The 23,108-nt window shown below is 43.9% G+C and overlaps 1 protein-coding gene across 1 annotated transcript in view; it reads left to right on the forward strand.

The window, feature by feature from the left end:
* lrrk1 (leucine-rich repeat kinase 1) overlaps positions 1–23,108 on the forward strand; it is a 207,451-nt gene that overhangs the window by 65,533 nt on the left and 118,810 nt on the right. Inside the window, exons 6-10 of the mRNA XM_078241595.1 lie at positions 5,941–6,089; positions 7,439–7,665; positions 15,804–15,931; positions 16,568–16,731; positions 22,940–23,077. Coding sequence (XP_078097721.1) covers positions 5,941–6,089; positions 7,439–7,665; positions 15,804–15,931; positions 16,568–16,731; positions 22,940–23,077 — 806 coding nt within the window. The remainder of the gene's footprint in view (positions 1–5,940; positions 6,090–7,438; positions 7,666–15,803; positions 15,932–16,567; positions 16,732–22,939; positions 23,078–23,108) is intronic.

Below are 23,108 nucleotides of genomic sequence, written 5' to 3' on the forward strand. Positions count from 1 at the left end.
CTGGACTTATTTCCCTTCTCAAATATAAAACTGATATTAATTATCCTCTGACACTATTCCCTTTCTTAACAATCCAATAGGTGTGTCTGCTATCTCAGCAACTTCTTTTAATATGTGTGGGAATTTTATCTTTAAGTTCGATTAGTTTATCAATTATCACCCCCATTCCTATCTTAAGTTCCTTGATAACTTTTGTGACCCCTTCATCTGAAGTCAGGTCCACCTTGTCAGCCTCCTGTGCAGTTTTGAGGCAAAGTATCTGTTCAATATTTCAAACATCTCATTGTCAACACTTGTGTTTCTCGAGTGGAATTGTCACCACCTGATTTTTATCACTACCTCAGGATCTTAAAGGTTTCAGTCAGTCACCTCTTACTCTTCTAAACTCCTGTGGATACAAATCTAACCTTTCCAACATTTCCTTACAAGACAACCGTCCAATTCCTGGCATTAGTCTAGCAATCCTTCTCTGAACTGCTTCTAACACATTTATATCTTCCCTTGGATAAGGAGATCAGTACTGTACACAGTATTCCAGATGTGGTCTCATAAATGCCCTGTACAACTGAAACATGACCTCCCTACTCTTGTATTCAATAACATATTATACCTGTGTACTAACCATTTGTGATTCATGTGCTAGGACACCCAGATCCCTCTGCACCTCCAAGCTCTGCAATCTCTCTCCATTTAGATAGTCTGCTTTTTTTATTCTTTCTGCCAAAATGGACAATTTCACAATTTCCTACATTATACTCCATTTGCCAGATTTTTTGCCCACTCATTTAACCTATCGATATTCCTTTGCAGCCTCTTTACGTCCCCTTCACAATTTACTTTCCTACTTATCTTTGCGCAATCAGAAAATTTAGCAACCATTCATTCAATCCCTTCATCCAAGCCATTTATATAAATAGTAAAACGTTGATGCCCCAGAACTGATCCATGTGGCATACCACATATCACATCCAGCTAACCTGAAAAATTTAGACCAACTCTCTGCTTCCTGCTAGCTAGCCAAGATTCTCTCCATGCCAATATGTTACCCTCTACACCAGGAGTTTTAATTTTCCACACTAACCTTTGATGAGTGACATTTTATCAAATGTCTTCTGGGAATCGAAGTACAGTACATCCACTGATTCCCCTTTATCCACAGCACATGAGACTCCTTTAAAGAATTTCAATAAATTCGTTAAACATGATTTTACTTGCACAAACTATGTTGACTTTCTGATTACCCTGAATTTTTCCAAATGTCCTAGTATAACATATTTAATAATGGCTTCTAACATTTTCCCTTTGACGGATGTTAAATTAACTGGCCTGTAATTTCCTGCTTTCTGTCTCCCTCCCTTTTTAAATAAAGGAGCTATATTTACTATCTTCCAATCTAATGGAACTTTTCCTGAATCTGGAGAGTTTTGGGAAATTGAAACCAACTATCTCAGCCAATTCTTTCAGGACCTTGGGGTGAAGTCCTTCCAGACCCAGGATTTGTCAGCCTGTCACTCCAACAGTTTGGAAACATAGAAAAACTACAGCACAAACAGGCCCTTCGGCCCCACAAGTTGTGCCGAATACATCCCTACCTTCCAGACCTACCTATAACCCTCCATCCTATTAAGCTCCATGTACTCATCCAGGAGTCTCTTAAAAGACCCTATTGAGTTCGCCTCCACCACCACTGACGGCAGCCGATTCCACTCACCCACCACCCTCTGTGTGAAAAACTTCCCCCTAACATCTCCCCTGTACCTACACCCCAGCACCTTAAACCTGTGTCCTCTCGTAGCAGCCATTTCCACCCTGGGAAAAAGCCTCTGAGACTCCACCTGATCTATGCCTCTCAACATGTTATACACCTCTAATAGGTCTCCTCTCATCCTTCGTCTCTCCAAGGAGAAAAGACCGAGCTCCCTCAGCCTATCCTCATAAGGCATGCCACTCAATCCAGGCAACATCCTTGTAAATCTCCTCTGCACCCTTTCAATCTTTTCCACATCCTTCCTATAGTGAGGCGACCAGAACTGAGCACAGTACTCCAAGTGGGGTCTGACGAGGGTCTTATATAGCTGCATCATTATCCCCGGACTCCTAAACTCAATCCCTCGATTGATAAAGGGCAGCACACCATACGCCTTCTTAACCACCTCCTCCACCTGCGGGGCCGATTTCAGAGTCCTATGGACCCGGACCCCAAGGTCCTTCTGATCCTCTACCGTACTAAGAGTCTTTCCCTTTATATTGTACTCCTTCATCCCATTTGTCCTACCAAAATGGACCACGACGCATTTATCTGGGTTGAAGTCCATCTGCCACTTCTCCGCCCAGTCTTGCATCCTATCTATGTCCCTCTGTAACTTCTGACATCCCTCCAGACTCTCCACAACCCCACCAACCTTTGTGTCGTTGGCAAACTTACCAACCCATCCCTCCACTTCCTCATCCAGGTCATTTATGAAAATGACAAACAGCAAGGGTCTCAGAACAGATCCCTGGGGCACACCACTGGTGACCGACCTCCATTTAGAAAAAGACTCATCTATACCCACTCTCTGCCTCCTTTGGGCAAGCCAGTTCTGGATCCACCGGGCAGCAGCCCCTTGGATCCCATGCCCTCTCACTTTTTCGAGAAGCCTTGCATGGGGGACCTTATCGAATGCCTTGCTAAAATCCATATAAACCACATCTACTGCCTTCCCTTCGTCAATGTGTTTAGTCACATTTTCGAAGAACTCCACCAGGCTCGTAAGGCACGATCTGCCCTTGACAAAGCCATGCTGAGTATTCTTGAGCGTACTAAACCTCTCTAAATGCTCATATATCCTGTCCCTCAGGATCTTCTCCATCAGTTTACCAACCACTGAGGTTAGACTCACCGGTCGGTAATTACCTGGGCTATCCCTATTCCCCTTCTTGAAAATAGGAACCACATCCGCAATCCTCCAATCCTCCGGCACCGAGTTTGCTCAGTACCAGTTCCCTGGTGATTGTAATTTTCCCGAGTCCCTCCCTTCCTTCCATTTTCAGCTGTTTCTGGGATATTACTTGTGTCCTCTATAGTGAAGACTGATGTAAAATATCTGTTTAATTCATCTACCATCTCCTTATTTTCCATTATCAATTCCCTAGAGCGCTCTCTATAAGACCAATGCCCACATTGTTAACTTTTATTAACTTTCCATAGAAACTCTTACTATCTGTCTTTATATTTCCAGCTGTCGTTCTCTCATACTCTAATTTTCCACTCCTTATTAATCTTTTTGTTATTATGTGCTGCTCTTGCCCCTGTCTTTGCACAATTAGATGCTTTTTCTTTAAGTTTGATGCTACCTTTCGCCTCTCGAGTTAACCATGGAAAGTGGCTCCTCCCCTTGGATTTTTTTCTGTTTCTTTTCTTCCTTGATAATTTAATTTTGCAGTTTGTCTTTCTTTGCCCTCCTGTTTGTTTGGTGACTTACTTTGTAATCTCTTTATATTCCCTTTTATTAGCCTCTCTGTTTTTTAAGCATTTTCGGTCTATCTGAATTGGGTCTATCTAGCTGAATTGGCTAATGTAGACTGGACGAGCAGACTGGTAGGTAGGACAGCTGAGGAACAGTGGAGGGTTTTTAAGGAGATCCTTTTCAGTACTCAGCAACAATATATTCCGGTGATAAAGAAGGACTGTAAGAAAAGGAATAACCAGCCATGGATAACGAAGGAAATTAAGGAGAGTATTAAATTAAAGACCGATGCGTACAGAGTGGCCAAAAATAGTGGAGAATCGGAAGATTGGGAAAACTTTAAGAAACAACAAAGAACGACTAAGAAAGCGATAAAGAAAGGAAAGATAGGTTATGAAGCTAGGCTAGCTTTAAATATAAAAAATGATAGTAAAAGCTTTTACAAATATATAAAAAGGAATAGAGTGGCAAGAGTGAATGTTGGACCCTTGGAGGACGAGAGGGGGGATTTAATAGTGGGAAATGAGGAAATGGCTGAAACTTTAAATAAGTTTTTTGTGTTGGTCTTCACTGTGGAAGACACAAATAGTTTACCGAATATTAACGATAGAGGGTTGGTAGGAGGAGAGGTACTCAATACAATTAATGTTACCAGGGAGGCAGTGCTTGGTAGACCAACGGGACTGAAGGTGGACAAGTCCCCGGGCCCGGATGGAATGCATCCCAGGGTACTGAAGGAAATGTTAGAGGTAATAGCGGATGCGTTGGTGATTATTTATCAAAATTCGTTGGATTCTGGGGTAGTGCTGGCGGATTGGAAAACGGCTAATGCTACGCCGCTGTTTAAAAAAGGAAATAGACAAAAGGCGGGTAACTACAGGCCGGTTAGCTTAACGTCTGTAGTTGGGAAAATGCTGGAATCCATCATTAAAGAAGAAATAGCAGGCCATCTGGATAAGAATGGTTCGATTAAGCAGACGCAGCATGGATTCATGAGGGGGAAGTCGTGCTTGACGAACTTGTTGGATTTTTATGAAGATGTGACTAGTGCGGTTGACGGAGGGAAACCGGTGGATGTGGTGTTTTTGGATTTCCAAAAGGCGTTTGATAAGGTGCCTCACAAAAGGTTGCTGAAGAAGATTGGGTCACACGGAGTTGGGGGTAGGGTGTTAGCGTGGATTGGGGATTGGCTATCCGACAGGAAGCAGAGAGTCGGAATAAATGGGTGCTTTTCTGGTTGGCAGATGGTAACGAGTGGCGTGCCGCAGGGATCGGTACTGGGACCTCAACTATTTACCATTTATATAGATGATCTGGAGGAGGGGACTGAGTGTAGGGTAACAAAATTTGCAGACGACACAAAGATAAGTGGAAAAGTGAATCGTGTGGAGGGCGTAGAAGGTCTGCAGAGAGATTTGGACAGGTTGAGTGAGTGGGCGAGGATCTGGCAGATGGAGTATAACGTTGACAAATGCGAGGTTATTCACTTTGGAGGAAATAATAGCAAATTGGATTATTATCTAAATGGAAAAAAATTACAACATGCTACTGTGCAAAGGGACCTGGGGGTCCTTGTGCATGAGATGCAAAAACCCAGTCTGCAGGTGCAACAGGTGATCAAGAAGGCAAATGGGATGTTGGCCTATATCGCAAGGGGGATAGAATATAAAAGCAGAGATGTCTTGCTGCATCTGTACAGGGCATTGGTGAGGCCGCAGCTGGAATACTGTGTGCTGTATTGGTCCCTTTATTTGCGGAAGGACATATTGGCCTTGGAGGGAGTGCAGAGAAGGTTCACCAGGTTGATACCAGAGATGAGGGGTGTTGATTTATGAGGAGAGACTGAGCAGATTGGGTTTGTACTCGTTGGAGTTTAGAAGGCTGAGGGGTGTTCTTATAGAGGCATATAAGATAATGAAGGGGCTGGATAGGGTAGAAGTGGAGAGATTCTTTCCACTTAGAAAGGAAACCAGAACTAGAGGGCACAGCCTCAAAATAAAGGGGGGTCAGTTTTGGACAGAGCTGAGGAGGAACTTCTTCTCTCAGAGGGTGGTGAATCTCTGGAATTCTCTGCCCACTGAAGTGGTGGAGGCTACCTCGTTGAATATGTTTAAATCACGGATAGATGGATTCCTGATTGGTAAGGGAATTAGGGATTATGGGGATCAGGCGGGTAAGTGGAACTGATCCACTTCAGATCAGCCATGATCTTATTGAATGGCGGGGCAGGCTCGAGGGGCTAGATGGCCTACTCCTGCTCCTATTTCTTATGTTCTTATCTCTTCCTAACTTCACCCTTAACTAATTTACCATTATCTCTCTGTCCTTGTCTTTTTGCAGAATACATTTTTCCTAAACTCTCCGTTTTTAATCGCCTCCACTGCTGTTCTACTAGCCCTTTAAAATTGTTTTCCAGTTTTTTTAATCTCGGGTATGAGTTTGTTTGGTAAATGGTTACTGTTTTATTGGAGAGAGTTTCTCTTTGTTCTAGGGAGTGAAGAGATTGCAGGATTTCTTCTAGAGCACGGAGCCTGTTTCTCATCTTATGTTTTACTGGATCACCCAGAACTCAGCAACCGGCTCCTCAGGAAACAGTTTACGGAGCCGAGTAGCCTGTATGAAGTCTCTAACAAACAAACAGTAAGTAAAAATTTTAACTGACAGTCACAAAATAAGAAACAGAATGTTCCCTGTGTTTTCTGATCAGTAATTGGCAGCTGGTAACCAGGGAGAGTGACACTCGCACCTAAACTTCAGTCTTCAATGAATGGAGAATCTGATTAAAGTTCATGCAGTGATACGGATTGATCGGCCATTTTGAGACAGATTTTGGGTAGATCTTCAGTGTCATTATCCTGTCTACAGGGGTCACACAGTAAGAAGTTTAACAACACCAGGTTAAAGTCCAACAGGTTTATTTGGTAGCAAAAGCCACACAAGCTTTCGGAGCTGCAAGCCCCTTCTTCAGGTGAGTGGGAATTCTGTTCACAAACAGAGCATATAAAGACACAGACTCAATTTACATGAATAATGGTTGGAATGCGAATACTTACAACTAATCAAGTCTAGGGGTCACTGCAGGACTGAGGAAAGGACAGAACATCGAATTCCAGCAAACAACAAACTTCACCAGTGATGAGAGAGAGAGACTCAGTATCTGATTGGGGAGAGGGAGAGAGACTCCGTATCTGATTGGAGGGTGAGAGAGAGAGACACTCAGTATCTGGGATATTTGTTTCCCTACATGAAGAATTTCTTAAAGTCTTCAAACAGATCCTTTTGGGTCTTGTTGAGAGTTGCAGACCCCAATTCACCTCGGTTACCTTTATGCTGCCGCTACAAGCAGCAATTAACCTCGGTGCTGATATTTTTAAAGGCGGTATTCTCTGACCTCAATCACAACTGCCGGGAGTGTTGAGCCTGTTGTTTTGCTCCCGTTCGAGTCTTGACAACCCCATCATCTTGTGAGGAGTATTGCAGCTTCAGGTATTCTTCACTCTGGCCAATGAAGAGCACTACTCCAGGATGAATCCTCCGACTTACCCAGCTGTAAGTCTTTTCTCTCATTGAAGCATTATCTGTATTTCTGATTCCAGAGTCCAAATAATAATGGATCCAGCACTGACCCAATGCCATTCTCCACCTTTCACCAGTCTGAGTAAATAATCTTCACCCTGACTCTCCGCTTTCTGTTTTATAACCAGTTTACTATCCACCTACTACTTGTCCTCTGACCACACATGTTGTGACTTTAATGATGAGACGATTATCACGGACCTTTTGAAAATCCAAACATATTACATTCACCACTGAAATGATCTTACTGAGGCCAGTCTTCCATCACCAATTGCCCTTTATTTACAGTGATACCGAAAATTAAAAAAGAATTGTAAGGCTATGGTGGGAAAGGAGAGAGGAATGGGACTAAAAGGAGTAAGTGGCCTCTTTCTGTGCCGTAAGATTCTCTGACTCCTCTGTTTACATTGCAGGGTCTGTCTCTGAAGTGGTCTCGTCTAAGGCTGCCCTGGTTAGAGGTGGACTGGTTTGTAGATGTTTCCAATCAAATCACAGAGCTTGATCTGAGTAAGAACAGCCTCACTTTCCTCCCGTCAGTTATTCCCTGGGGATTGGTACATCTGAAAAAACTCAACTTGTCTGCAAACCAGCTGAAGGATTTGCCCAACGCAACCACTTCAGAGGAAATCCTCTGCACCGGGTAAGTGACCAGTCAGTGGCTTTTAAAAATATATATTCCATCATGGGATGTGGCTATCGCCGGATGGGCCAGCATTTGTTGCCCATCCTTAATTGCCCTTTGAACTGAGTGGCTTGCTCGGCCATTTCAAAGGGCAGTTAAGCTGTGGGTCTGAAGTCACATGTAGGCCAGACTGGGTAAGGACGGCAGATTTCCTCCCCTAAAGAGACAAATTCCACCAGCTGCCGTGCTGGGATTTGAGCCCATGTCCTCGGAGAACTCACCTGGGCCTGGGGATTACTCATCCAGTTATATTCTCACTACACCGCTGTCTCCCCTGTAACTTGTGTGTGTTTCAATGTTAAATGTAGCTGGAACGTGTGGTGATATATACAGCAACCGGCTAAACTAGTAAAACCTGCAGCTGCAAGGAATCTGACATGTGACCGGAAACCCTCACAGTAGAGAAAGGAATCCTGAAACACAAACCACGCTGAGTATGATAACAGAAAACGCTGGATAAACTCAGCAGGTCTGACAGCATCTGTTCCGATGAAGGGCATTCCAGACTCAAAACATTAGCTCATTCTCTCTCCACAGATGCCGTCAGACCTGCTGAGTTTCTCCAGCATTTTCTGTTTTTGTTTCAGATTCCAGCACCCGCAGTATTCTGCCTTTACCACGCTGAGTATGTAAAGCCGACTGTCCTCAGGATCCTCAGACACTGAATAACCTCTCGAGTAACGGTTACATGACGCTGATTCTAAAGTTTTAAATTATAATGATTTAAACGCCAAGGTCTGGAAGTAATGCAGATACTCAACCGTCAACAGATTCAGCTGAAACAAAGCTACCCTTAGCTCTTGGGTTTCTCTGAAGCTGATGAATTGTATCAAATGTGGCACAATGGGTAGGACTCTTGCCGGTACATAAGAACTAGGAGCAGGAGTCGGCCATCTGGCCCCTCGAGCCTGCTCCGCCATTCAATAAGATCATGGCTGATCTTTTCGTGGACTCAGCTTCACTTACCCGCCCACTCGCCATAACCCTTAATTCCTTTACTGGTCAAAAATCTATTTACCCTTGCCTTAAAAACATTCAATGAGGTAGCCTCAACTGCTTCACTGGGCAGGGAATTCCACAGATTCACAACCCTTTGGGTGAAGAAGTTCCTCCTCAACTCAGTCCTAAATCTGCTCCGCTTTATTTTGAGGCTCTGTCCCCTGTTCTAGTTTCACCCGCCAATGGAAACAACTTCCCTGCTTCTATCTTATCTATTCCCTTCATAATTTTATATGTTTCTATAAGATGGCCCCTCATTCTTCTAAATTCCAATGAGTGTAGTTCCAGTCTACTCGGTCTCTTCTCATAAGCCAACCCTCTCAACTCCGGAATCAACCTCCTCTGCATCCCCTCCAGTGCCAGTATATCCTTTTTCAAGTAAGGAGACCAAAACTGTACACTGTACTCCAGGTGTGGCCTCACCAGCACCTTATACAGCTGCACGTAACCTCCCTGTTTTTAAACTCCATCCCTCTGTCAAAGAAGGACAAAATTCCACTTACCTTCTTAATCACCTGCTGCACCTGCAAACCAACTCCTTGAGATTCCTGCACAAGGACACCCAGGTCCTTCTGCACAGCAGCATGCTGCAATTTTTTACCATTTAAATAATGGTCCATTTTGCTGTTATTCCTACCAAAATAGATGACCTCACATTTACCACATTGTACTCCATCTGCCAGACCCTCGCTCACTCACTTAAACTATCTATATCCCTTTGCAGACTTTCAGTGTCCTCTGCACACTTTGCTCTGCCACTCATCTTAGTATCACCTGCGAATTGTGACACACTACACTTGGTCCCCAACTCCAAATCATCTATGTAAATTGGAAACAATTGCAGTCCCAACACTGATCCCTGAGGCACACCACTAGTCAACCAGAAAAACACCCATTCACCTCCACTCTTTACATAGAACATAGAACAGTACAGCACAGAAAAGGCCCTTCGGCCCATGATGTTGTGCCGAGCTTTGTCTGAAACCCAGATCAAGCTATTTCCTCCCTATCATCCCGAAGTACTCCATGTGCCTATCCAATAGCTTCTTAAATGTTCCTAAAGTTTCTGACTCCACTATCCCTGCAGGCAGTCCATTCCACACCCCAACCACTCTCTGAGTAAAAAACCTACCTCGGACATCCTTCCTATATCTCCCACCATGAACCCTATAGTTATGCCCCCTAGTTACCGCTCCATTCACCCGAGGAAATAGTCTTTGAACGTTCACTCTATCTATCCCCCTCATCATCTTATAAACCTCTATCAAGTCTCCTCTCAACCTCCTCCGCTCCAAAGAGAAAAGCCCAAGTTCCCTCAACCTTTCCTCATAAGACCTACCCTCCAAACCAGGCAGCATCCTGGTAAATCACCTTTGCACTCTTTCCAGCGCTTCCACATCCTTCTTATAGTGAGGTGACCAGAACTGCACACAATATTCCAAATGTGGTCTCACCAAGGTCCTGTACAGTTGCAGCATAACCCCACGGCTCTTAAACTCAAACCAACACACTATAGGCCTTCTTCACGGCTCTTTGCTTTCTGTTAGTTAACCAAGCCTCTATCCATGCTAATACATTACCCGTAACATCGTGCACCTTTATCTTATGCAGCAGCCATTTGTGCGGCACCTTGTCAAATGCCTTCTGGAAATCCAAATAAACGCATCCACCGGTTCCCCATTGTCCTCTGCACTCGTAATGTCCCCAAAGAATTCCAGTAAATTAGTTAAACATGACCTGCCTTTCATGAACCCATGCTGCTTCTGCCCAATGGGACAATTTCTATCCCGATGTCTCGCTATTTCTTTCTTGATGATAGATTCAAGCATTTTCCCAACTACAGGAGTTAAGCTAACCAGCCTATAGTTACCTGCCTTTTGTCCACCTCCTTTGTTAAACAGTGACATCACATTTGCTGTTTTCCAATCTGTGGGAACCACCCCAGAGTCCAGCGAATTTTGGTAAATTATCACGAGCACGTTCGTTATTTCCCGTCATCTTTTTTTAGTACCCTGGGATGCATTCTATCAGGGCCAGGAGACTTGTCTATCTTTAGCCCCATTAGCTTGCCCAACACTACCTCTTTAGTCCTCACCTGCCATAGCTTCCTTGTCATCAATTTTTGGCATGTTATTTGTGTCTTCCACTGAAGTATCTGTTCAATGACTCAGCCATTTCCAGTTATTACATCCCCCTTCTCATCCTCTAAAGGACCAATATTTACTTTAGCCACTCTTTTTTGTTTTATATATTTGTAGAAACTTTTGCTATCTGTTTTTATATTCTGAGCTAGTTTACTCTCATAATTTGGCAGATGGAGTTTAATTTAGACAAATGCAAGGTGATGCCTTTTGGTAGATTGAACCAGGGCAGGACTTACTCAGTTAATGGTGGGGCGTTGGGGAGAGTTACAGAACAAAGAGATCTCAGGGTACATGTTCATAGCTCCTTGAAAGTGGAATCACAGGTGGACAGAGTGGTGAAGAAGGCATTCGGCATGCTTGGTTTCATCGCTCAGAACATTGAATACAGGAGTTGGAATGTCTTGTTGAAGTTGTACAAGACATTGGTAAGGCCACACTTGGAATACTGTGCAATTCTGGTCACCCTATTATAGAAAGGATATTATTAAACTAGAAAAAGTGCAGAAAAGATTTACTAGGATGCTACCGGGACTTGATGGATTGAGTTATAAGGACAGGCTGGATAGACTAAGACTTTTTTCTCTGGAGCGTAGGAGGCTGTGGGGTGATCTCATAGAGTCTATAAAATAATGAGGGGCACAGATCAGCTAGATGGTCAATATCTTTTCCCAAAGGTAGGGGAGTCTAAAACTAGAGGGCATAGGTTTAAGGTGAGAGGGGAGAGATACAAAAGTGTCCAGAGGGGCAATTTTTTCACACAGAGGGTGGTGAGTGTCTGGAACAAGCTGTCAGAGGTAGTTGTAGAGGCGGGTGACAATTTTGTCTTTTAAAAGGCATTTAGATAGTTACATGGGTACGATGGGTATAGAGGGATATGGGCCAAATGTGGGCAATTGGGATTAACTTAGGGTTTTTTTTAAAAAAGGGCAGCATGGACAAGTTGGTCCGAAGGGCCTGTTTCCATGCTGTAAACCTCTATGACTCTAATTATCTTACTTTTCTTTATAGCTTTTTTCGTGGCTTTCTGCTGACCGTTAAAGATTCCCCAATTCTCTAGGTTCCCACTAATCTTTGCCACTTTGTTTGCATTTTCTTTCAGTTTGATACCCTCCTTTATTTCCTTAGATAGCCATGGCTGATTATCTCTTTTTCTACAGTCCTTCCTTATCACTGGTATATACTTTTGCTGAGCACTGTGAAAAATCGCTTTGAAAGTCCTCCACTGTTCCTCAATTGTCCCACCATAAAGTTTTTGCTCCCAATCTACCTTAGCCAACTCCTCCCTCATCCCATTGTCATCTCAAAGAACAAAGAACAGTACAGCACAGGAAACAGGCCCTTCGGCCCTCCAAGCCTGTGCCGCTCCTTGGTCCAACTAGACCAATCGTTTGTATCCCTCCTTTGTTTAAATACAAGACACTGTTATTGCACTTTACCTTCTCACCCTGCATCTGCATTTTAAATTCAACATACTGTGATCGCTCCGTCCAAGAAGATCCCTAACTGTGAGATTATTAATTATTCCCGTTTCATTACACAGGACCAGATCTAGGATAGCTTGCTCCCTCGTAGGTTCCATTACACACTGTTCAAGGAAACTATCGCGGATACATTCTATGAACAACTCCTCAAGGCTGCCTTGACCGACCTGGTTTGACCAATTGATATGTAGATTAAAATCCCCCATGATAATCGCTGTACCATTTTTCTGTGCATCAGTTATTTCGTTGTTTATTTCTTGCTCCACCATGATATTATTTGGTGGCCTAAAGACTACGCCTATCAGTGACTTTTTCTCCTTACTATTTCCAATCTCCATCCAAATGGATTCAACCTTTTTCTCCATAGAATCTATATCATCTCTCACTACCACCCTGATATCATCCTTAAATATCACCTCCCTTCTGTCTGTCCTTCCGAATTGTCTGATACATCTGGATATTTAACTCTCAGTCATGACCACCTTGCAACCATCTCTCTGTAATGGCCACCACATCATACCCATTCATGATGATTTGCGCCATCAACTCATTTACCTTGTTTAAATGTTACGAGCATTTAGCTAAAGTGCCCTTATACTAGTTTTTATAGCTTTTTGAATCCTAACACCTCTATTAATAACATCTCCTGGGTTCTCCTTCCTTTTAACTTTATTCATAAATTTCCATGTAGTTGAAACCGCCTCCCCACATGGTAACCTGCTGCTTTGCTTCCATTAACCATTATAATTCCCGTAGTTTTACCAGTCCCTTCCCCCCACTTGCTAGTTTGAAGTCCTTGTGACCACCCTTTTTATCCTTTCTGCCAGAACACTGGTCCCAGATCAATTCAAGTGAACACTGTCCCAACGGTACAGATTCCCTCTGTTCCAATTCTGATGTCAACGCCCCATAAAACAGAACCCCTCTTTTCACCTACTTCCCTAATTTTCTCATCCCTGTGCCAACTCGCGTGTGAGTTAGATGTTGAGTTCCAGTCGCGCACTCAGAGCTCAGCCTTTCCAGGGCAGTGCTGAGGGAGCCCTGAACTTTCCCAGCTGCTATCTATCAGATTCTATGTTAAGCCGATGCCAAACCTGCCCCTCTCAGTCGATGTTTATTATTTCAGAGCAAAGTATCCTGACCAATATTGTCAACAAAAACACAAAGGCCATTATCACATTACACGTTGCTGTTTTTGCAAACTGTCCGTCATGTTCCCACAATACAATATAACAACACCTGGAAAACAACTTTGTAAATCACTTTGAGGTGTCTGGTTTTGAAAGACGCTAGATAACGGCAAGTTTCCTATCTTTAATGTGTAGAATCAGCAAGATAAGGGGGAAAATATATTCCCAACATTGCCTTAATCCTATTGGTTGCATCAAGCTATGCTTAGATCCTCAGTAAGCAAGCACTAAGTGTCACTGCACACTGAGGGCCTCCATGCCTGCAATGTTGTGAAGGATAGGTCTGGCCACACTGCCACAGAACGCCCCAAATAGTTGGACCATGCCTCACCACCTGTCCCTCATGGAAAGATTTATATGAAGAAACACCTTTGATCGTAAGTCCATCAGGCAGTGGTCTGCACATAACGCCCTAACGACCCTGAGGGAAAAGGAGATAGCAGATAGTTCTCTGAGCAAACTGTCAAGGTCATTTGGCAGAGTGCTTCATTGCCAGAACTTGCAAACCAGCACCAAGACCTGGCTTGGATCGTGGTGAGACAGGCCCTCACCGCCAGATCCTTCCTACACACCCAGAGCCTCAATCCCGTCTGCACGTTGCCCTCAAGGTGAGTGTGCTGTCCACTTCTTTGTGGAATGTGCCTTTGCAAAGAAGGTCTGAACAGAGATCAGGTGGTTTTTGTCGAGATTCGTCCCAAGCAGCTCCATGACGAAGGACTCTGTACTCTATGGGATGATTCCTGGGACGCACACCGAGACAAACATCAGCTGTTGCTGGGCGGTCATCAACTCGGTGAAAGCGCTGTTTGGTCCGCCTGAAACTTGTTGGTCTTCGGGGGCAAAGAGTTGTTCGCGACTGAGTGTTGCAGACTGGCACATTCCAACACCCAGGACTGCGTGCTGAGGGATGCACTGAAGCTGGGGGCAGCCACAGCAGAGACACCGTGGGGGAAGGCCACTATCTAAGACATTTCAGCCACAGTGAACTGAGGGGAGAGGAATTGTACAGAACCCCCTCTATGACTCACATTGAATGTATTCAGTGAATATTACATGTATCGCAATTGTATTGAAGCACCTCTGAGTGCAACTTGATCTATGTAGAAAACCTAAATACCTTTTCACCATTTATAATGACTACTTGGAAATGTCTGTAGCGTTTATTTGGCTGTGTTGAAGCACCTCAAGAGTGCAGCATGATGGATGTAGAGAACCTGAATATTATTGCACTTTCTGTGATGACCACTTTGAAACAGTGAGGTTGAGTGATTGGATTACAGGAAGATATAGACGAGATGGTCAAATGGGTGGATAAGTGGCAGATGTAATTTAACCCTGAAACGTGTGAGGTGATGCACTTTGGAAGGAGTAATTTGACAAGGAAGTATACTATGAAAGGTCTGACACTGGGAAGTTCCGAAGAACAAAGAGACCTTGGCGTGTTTGTCTATAGATCTCTGAAGGCGGAAAGGCAGGTTAATAGGGTGGTGAAAAAGGCATATGGCACACTCGCCTTTATCAATCGGGATATAGATTACAAAAGCAGAGAGGTCATAATGGAGTTGTATAGAACTTTGGTCAGGCCACAGCTGGAGTACTTTTTGCAGTTCTGGTCGCCACATTACAGGAAGGACATGAATGCACTGGAGGGGGTGCAGAGGAGGTTTACCAGAATGCTGCCTGGGTTGGAACATTTAAATTATAAAGAGTGGTTGGATAGGCTTGTGTTGTTTTCTCTGGAGCAGAGAAGATTGAGGGGCGACCTGATTGAGGTGTTCAAGATTATGAGGGGTATGGACAGGGTGGATAGGGAGCAGCTGTCCCCCTTCGTTGAAGGGTTAGTTACGAGGGGACACAAGTTAAAAGTGAGGGGTGGGAAGTTTAGGAAAACCTGTTTTACTCAAAGGGTGGTGACGGTCTGGAATGCACTGCCTGGGAGGGTGGTGGAGACAGGATGCTTTGCATCCTTTTAAAAAGTACCAGGATCAGTACTTGGCACACCGTAACATCCAAGGCTGTGGGCCAAGTGCTGGCAAGTGGGATTAGGTGGGTAGGTCAGGATATTTCATGCTTGGTGCAGCCTTGATGGGCTGAAGGACCTTTTCTGCACTGTGATTCAGATATTTTAAGAATAAAGTATATTTTTGCAGAAATTTGACTCAACAGAGATAGAAGTTTACAATCTCGGACTCTTTGGAGTTAAGCATTGAGAGTCAAGGTTGGGATAACAATATGATTGATGTTAGCAATGGAATTAACAAGATGATGTTATATTTTGTCAGCATCTTGGAGATTGATGTGTCGAGGAACCAACTGAGCTGCCTGCCTACTGGCTTCTTGCATCTCCCAAAGCTTGAGAAACTCACCGCTTCCACCAATTTACTGGAGAAGTTATTTGATGAGGAGAAAGGTACAGCAATCTTAATCTGAGAAAATATCCCAAAATTATTTTTCTTTACACTGAATGATTGGTCATTGGGCGACTCGTGTGTGATTTTCTTTTTAATTTGTTCATGGGATGTGGGCGCCGCTGCTGGGCCAACATTAATTGCCCAACCCTGAGGATAATTGAGAGTCAACCACATTGCTGTGGCTCTGGAGTCAATGGAGGCCAGACCAGGCAAGGACATTAGGAACTGGATGGGTTTTTCCGACAATTGACAATGGTTTCATGGCCATCATTAGACTTTTAATTCCAGACTTTTATTGAATTCAAATTGCACCATCTGCTATGGTGGGATTCGAAGCCAGGTCCCCGGAGTATTACCCTGGGTCTCTAAATTACTAGTCCAGTCTCAATACCACTACACCACTGCCTCCCTCCTTTGTCAGTTAAAGGGGGTGACTCTTGTATGATTGGTCAGTTAAATTGGTGACTCTTGTGTGATTGGTCAGTTAAATTGGTGACTCTTGTATGATTGGTCAGTTAAATTGGTGACTCTTGTATGATTGGTCAGTTAAATTGGTGACTCTTGTATGATTGGTCAGTTAAATTGGTGGCTCCTGTATGATTGGTCAGTTAAATGTTTGATTCCTTTGCCTTCAGCAACAAACTGGATTGGATTGAGGAAACTGCAGGAGATTGATGTTTCTAACAATAAACTCGAGTTTTTGCCCACAACTTTCCTGCACTGTTTCAAGTCCCTCAGCAGCCTGAAAGTGTCTCAGAATATCCTCAAGTGCTTTCCAGAACCCTGGGCCTGTCCTTTGGTAAGTACCGTTTTAAAGAATTCACAAAGAATTTATTTAAACCAATAACAAAAGGTTGAAGAGGAATCTGGATAAGAACCAGGTTTGAAATCAATCTGTTCTGGAAAGCAATGGCTGTCAGAACCGGAACCAGAAATAGAGGAAGTGAACCTTGACCCCAGCATTTTAAACAAGAAAGGGAACCAGAGGCTAATCTTTAAGATAAGGAACTAACTTTCACTAAATTTCACACTTAGGATATACTGTTACCCAATCTGAAATAGATCCCTAATCTGAGATTGGGTTGGGACGGAAGAATTTCAAATGTTCCAGTGAGCTGGACATAAACAATGGGGCTACAACGACAGATCAAAGGTCACTCTAACCTTTATTTAGGTGACCGTCACTGCCCTAGGAACTTGTCTAAACTTGGTAGAATATGTGGAAGTTTATCAGAAATCTGCATTAGAATGTTATGCTGGTCAGTGAGAAACTCACCTTGTCCCAGACTCTGTGCTATATTTCCTTTGGGTCTTATGTTTCTGGGATCAGGCGTTCCCCATTGTGTATGGATAAAGAGGTTTGTGATTAGATTGATTTACTTTGCTAGCCTTTTGAAATGCGTCTTTTTTTAGCTCGTCAACTCCTCACAAGTAAACATCACTGTGGGTAATTGCAAAGATTCGCGACCACCAGTTGGTATAAGGAACTATAATGGGTTATTTACAAGCAGATAAATATACAGAGTACTTTCACAATGTTAACACTTCCAGCTCCAGGATCCGCTCTGGCTGCAAAAGCCCACGCGCGAGATCCTCACGCTCGTTCCCCATTGAGCTATCGGGTCACATAACCCTCCCAAATATACTCCCCTTATTGGAGCCAGTCGCTACATCCCTCCCTTTTAAGTCCCTGATTATACAATACACAAAAGTGTATACAGTTTTCAAAACAGTAGCAAAATGAACATCCTCTATTTTGGGAATGGGGTATCTATCCATTTTCACAGCCAGGTTCACCGTCAGCTTGTAATCCCCACAGGTACGGTTTCCTCCCACAGTCCAAAGATGCGCGAGTTAGGTTGATAAGCCATGTTAAATTATCCCTTGGTGTCCGGGGTATTAGCAGGGTAAGTGCATGGAATTATGGGGGTAGGGCCTGGGTGGAATTGTTGTTGGTGCAGGCTCAATGGGTTGAATGGCCTCCCTCTGCACTGTCAGGATTCTATGAGACAGATGGTCTTGTCTGGTTTAACTACACGCACATTGGCTGCTGCCCATCCTGCAAATTGTACGGAGCTGAAGCCCAAGTCTTCCAGTCATTTTTGCTCTGTCTTCTCTACTAAATATCGGGGCGGCTTCCAGATCCACATGGATTTTTGCTTGTAATCCTTTGATCTTTTCCAGCTCCTCTCGGAACACCTCTTGGTATTTACTAACAACCTTGTGCAGGCTCCCTTCTTCTATCCTAAAGATCTCCAGCCAGTTCAGCTTAATTTCCTGGAGCCAGTCATGTCCTATTAAGCTCGCTCCTTCGCCTGACACCGCCATCAGTGGTGGCTGTACCAATTGCTGTCTGTAACTCTCCGGGATTGTGGTTGTTCCTCCTGTTTTCATGGCCTCTCCGGTATACAAAGCTAGTCTTGCTACAGTGTTCATCACCTCAGGAATTGAACTCCTTCTTTAAGACACTGGTAGGTCTGCTTGCTCACAACAGTAGCTGACGCTCCCATGTCTACCTCCATCTTCAGTGGTCGGCTGTTTACTGACAACACGACTGTGATGGGGGCTCTTTTGTCCGCTTCCACATTGTTTAATGACATATTATTTTGCTCCCCCGTACAATACACTGGGGCTGGATTCACTCTGTTTGTACTGGGCTGGCCCTGCTTGCTTCTACATTTGTGCCTTAAATTACCTTTTTCCACACCCAGAGCACCTTCTTAAACGTTAGCTCAGACTCAGCCAACAGTTTCCTTTGTATAGCTGCATTACTTACACAACATACCAATCGATCTCAACATGTCATTTAAAGTGGACCCGAAGTCGCAATGATCTGCAATCTGCTTTACCCTTTCTATGATGACTATAATGGTGTTCTCCGGGGCCCTCCCCATGGAGTTAACCTTGTACCTTTGCAGTGTTACTGAGGCTTGAGGGCGGTAATGCCCCTTTGCTAGCTCAGCGAGCTCTGCAAATGTCTTCATGTTGAGAGCATCTGGAGATGTTAAACTTTGAATCAAGTTATACGTCTGGTTCTCACTTGCAGTAAAATGATCTTCTTCTTATCCATTAACCCTGAGAAGACATTCCAGCCATCCCACACACTGTACCCAGTTCTCGGTGGTCACATTGAAGACTTCTAGCTTCCCAAAGAAAGGATTGCCTGCTCCCTCTTTCTCCGATTTGGATCAATCTGATTCACTCTGCAGTTTAGCAATGACATTCTCATCAAGTTCCTTGTTGTAAATGCAGTCGCTCAAATTTTCCTCATCGCCAATAGAAGGATTTGTGACCACCAGTTGTATAATGAACTATAACGGGATATTTACAAGCAGATAAATATACAGAGTACTTTCACGATGTTAACACTTCCAGCTCCAAGATCCACTCCGGCTGCAAAAGTTCGCTGTCTGCACCAAGATCATCATGCTTGTTCCCGATTGGGTCACATGACCCTTCCGACATTCACCTCTTAAAGGGGCCAACTACTCCAATCACCAAGGTGGCAACCCTGTCATGATCTGCGTGTGTTTACTCAAAAATACATTAAAATTTTGTTCAGCTGTCTTGTCTCAAATAGACAAAAAAAAATTCCAGAGACCAAGAAATCTGTGAGACACTTAGCAAGTTGTTGGGATTTGTCGTGGTCTTGGTCTAAGTTAGCTCCCTAGGACCCAGTCTCACCAAGACAGAAAGATTTGTATTTATATAGCACCTTTTACATCCTCAACCTTCATGTTGAAAAGTAAATTTTAAATCTATTTTACAACCAGAAAAGTACTTTCGATGAGTTATAATGTAAGCATTGTAACAGCAAATGTTAGGCACAGCAAGATCCCAAAACCTGCAAGAAGGTATCCTTCTTTAGATGTTGGTTCAGGGATAAATATTTATCAAGCCACTTTAAAGAATTCCACTGCTTTCCTTCAAATCTGACATTTCTATTGAAGCCCCAGCAAGTAAGAGTCGCAGATAGAGAAATAGTTTGTAACAGTTCTGTACCTGGTCAAAGCTCTTGCCGTGCTGAGAATTTCAGCTCTACGTTGGACAAGTTTCCGAATGTGTCCGGCATTGTGTGGACAGGATGGAAACACAAATTCCAGATTCTGTCTGAATGTCTAAATTCTTCAGGAACCATGTTGTAAAGATTGATCAGGAGTCACTTGAGGCAACTGCCTGCGTTAAAAAGACAAGCTTTTTAAGTGAGCAGAGTTCTAATAATATCACCTCCACATTGCTGAGTGAGGGGATAGGCACCCCATTGGGAAGAGTTGACTAGGGTCAGAGGTTGTAGATGGAATGCTGGGTAAGGAAACGCGACCTGAGTAACTCATTGCAGGATCTGTTTTGCAAATATTTATTCCGATCCTTGGTATTGTGGCTGTTTCCTGATGTTGTGGTGGGTGCAGCAACAAGTCCTGTTCTGTCTGATCGTGTTTCACTGACCCCGTCACTCTCACACTGAAGACATTTGCTCCTAACTCACCCTTTTCTACAGAAAGGCTCCAGTTGGGGATTTGTTTTAATCACAGCGCAGCCTGTGAGTGAATCAGAATGTTGTCATTTGATGATGTGCGATCCTTGACAACTAGTCCAAAGATGTGCAGGTTAGATGGATTGGCCATACTAAGTTGCCCCTTAGCGTCCCAGGATGTGTAGGTTAGGGGGATTGGCGGGGTAAATGCATGGGTTTACGGGGATTGGGCGGGAGTTGAGTAAAATGCTCAGTTGGAGAGTTGGTGCAGACTCGATAGGCCGAATGGCCTCCTGTAGGGATTCTATTCTATCCTATTCTAGTGTAACTGTGTCCTCAGTATAAGGTGCTCTCCTCATTAAGTGGTTGGTGAATGCTTAACAGGACAGTGCAACGTGTAACGGACAGGATAATTTTCATTTACAGGTTTTTAAATTAATTGTTACCAACACTTGTAGTGTTTTTGTCAAAATCAGAATAATTTGCCTTTAAATAGAAAGCGTTTAGAACATAGAACATAGAAAGCCACAGCACAAACAGGCCCTTCGGCCCACAAGTTGCGCCGATCACATAGAACATAGAACATAGAACATTACAGCGCAGAACAGGCCCTTCGGCCCACGATGTTGCACCGACCAGTTAAAAAAAAAACTGTGACCCTCCAACCTAAACCAATTTCTTTTCGTCCATGAACCTATCTACGGATCTCTTAAACGCCCCCAAACTAGGCGCATTTACTACTGATGCTGGCAGGGCATTCCAATCCCTCACCACCCTCTGGGTAAAGAACCTACCCCTGACATCGGTTCTATAACTACCCCCCCTCAATTTAAAGCCATGCCCCCTCGTGCTGGATTTCTCCATCAGAGGAAAAAGGCTATCACTATCCACCCTATCTAAACCTCTAATCATCTTATATGTTTCAATAAGATCCCCTCTTAGCCGCCGCCTTTCCAGCGAAAACAATCCCAAATCCCTCAGCCTCTCCTCATAGGATCTCCCCTCCATACCAGGCAACATCCTGGTAAACCTCCTCTGCACCCTCTCCAAAGCCTCCACATCCTTCCTGTAATGTGGGGACCAGAACTGCACACAGTACTCCAAGTGCGGCCGCACCAGAGTTGTGTACAGTTGCAACATAACGCTACGACTCCTAAATTCAATCCCCCTACCAATAAACGCCAAGACACCATATGCCTTCTTAACAACCTTATCTACTTGATTCCCAACTTTCAGGGATCTATGCACACATACACCTAGATCCCTCTGCTCCTCCACACTATTCAAAGTCCTCCCGTTAGCCCTATACTCAACACATCTGTTATTCCTACCAAAGTGAATTACCTCACACTTCTCCGCATTAAACTCCATCCGCCACCTCTCGGCCCAACTTTGCAACCTGTCTAAGTCTTCCTGCAAACTACGACACCCTTCCTCACTGTCTACCACACCACCGACTTTGGTGTCATCAGCAAATTTGCTAATCCACCCAACTATACCCTCATCCAGATCATTAATAAATATTACAAACAGCAGTGGCCCCAAAACAGATCCCTGAGGTACACCACTTGTAACCGCACTCCATGATGAATATTTACTATCAACCACCACCCTCTGTTTCCTATCCGCTAGCCAATTCCTGATCCAATTTCCTAGATCACCCCCAATCCCATACATCTGCATTTTCTGCAGAAGCCTACCATGGTGAACCTTATCAAACGCCTTACTAAAATCCATATATACCACGTCCACTGCCTTGGCCATCCCCACCTCTAGGCCTATCTATAGCCCTCAATCCCATTAAATCCCATGTACTCATCCAGAAGTCTCTTAAAAGACCCCAACGAGTTTGCCTCCACCACCACCGACGTCAGCCGATTCCACTCACCCACCACCCTCTGAGTGAAAAACTTACCCCTGACATCTCCTCTGTACCTACCCCCCAGCACCTTAAACCTGTGTCCTCTCGTAGCAACCATTTCTCTAGCAACACTTTATATATTAAATATCCTTGCTCTGAGCACCTCGGTGATCTGTTCTCTGATAAACGTTGCCTGATACCATGTGTCACTGGAATCTCTCTCTGGTGAGCACTTCCTGCAGAGGGCACTGAGAAGGCACAGCATTCGCCAGCCTCTGCTTTCTACCCTCTTAATTAGCTGAGCTTTCCCATACTCCTTTCCATTCTAATTCCCCACTAGCCCTGTGAGGGCAGCTGCCTCGCTGTGGTTGTGTTGATATCTGCCATCTTCAGCTATTCTTGTCATAGAGGTATGGACATCAGCAGGTCAGGACTCAGTGGCCAGTTCACTCTACAGAAGGTTTTTGGTCTTTGGAGTATGCTAATTTCATCAACATATAAACATTATTCAGCCCGTCATATCTGCGGTGATTCAACCATCTTCATTGTTTGGGTGCTGGCTGATTATATTAAATAACGGTCGCGTTTTGCCTCTACCTCCCAACAGTTGGGGAAATGACTAAATTTAACGGATGAAATGATTCAAATTCAATTTTTTTTCTTCACTTCTAGAAAGTTTGTAACGTTTCGGGAAATTTGCTGGAATTCCTGCCGAACACACTCTGTGTCTTCTGGAAGAATTATCTTAGAGAAGCAAATTTTTCTGACAATTTACTGAAGGAAGTACCAGCAAACATCTTTGAGCTGAAGGTATCTGTGGGCAATTTTGGGATTTGTTTTC

This window comes from Mustelus asterias, chromosome 24, assembly GCF_964213995.1.
Source record: "Mustelus asterias chromosome 24, sMusAst1.hap1.1, whole genome shotgun sequence".
Lineage (NCBI taxonomy): Eukaryota > Metazoa > Chordata > Chondrichthyes > Carcharhiniformes > Triakidae > Mustelus > Mustelus asterias.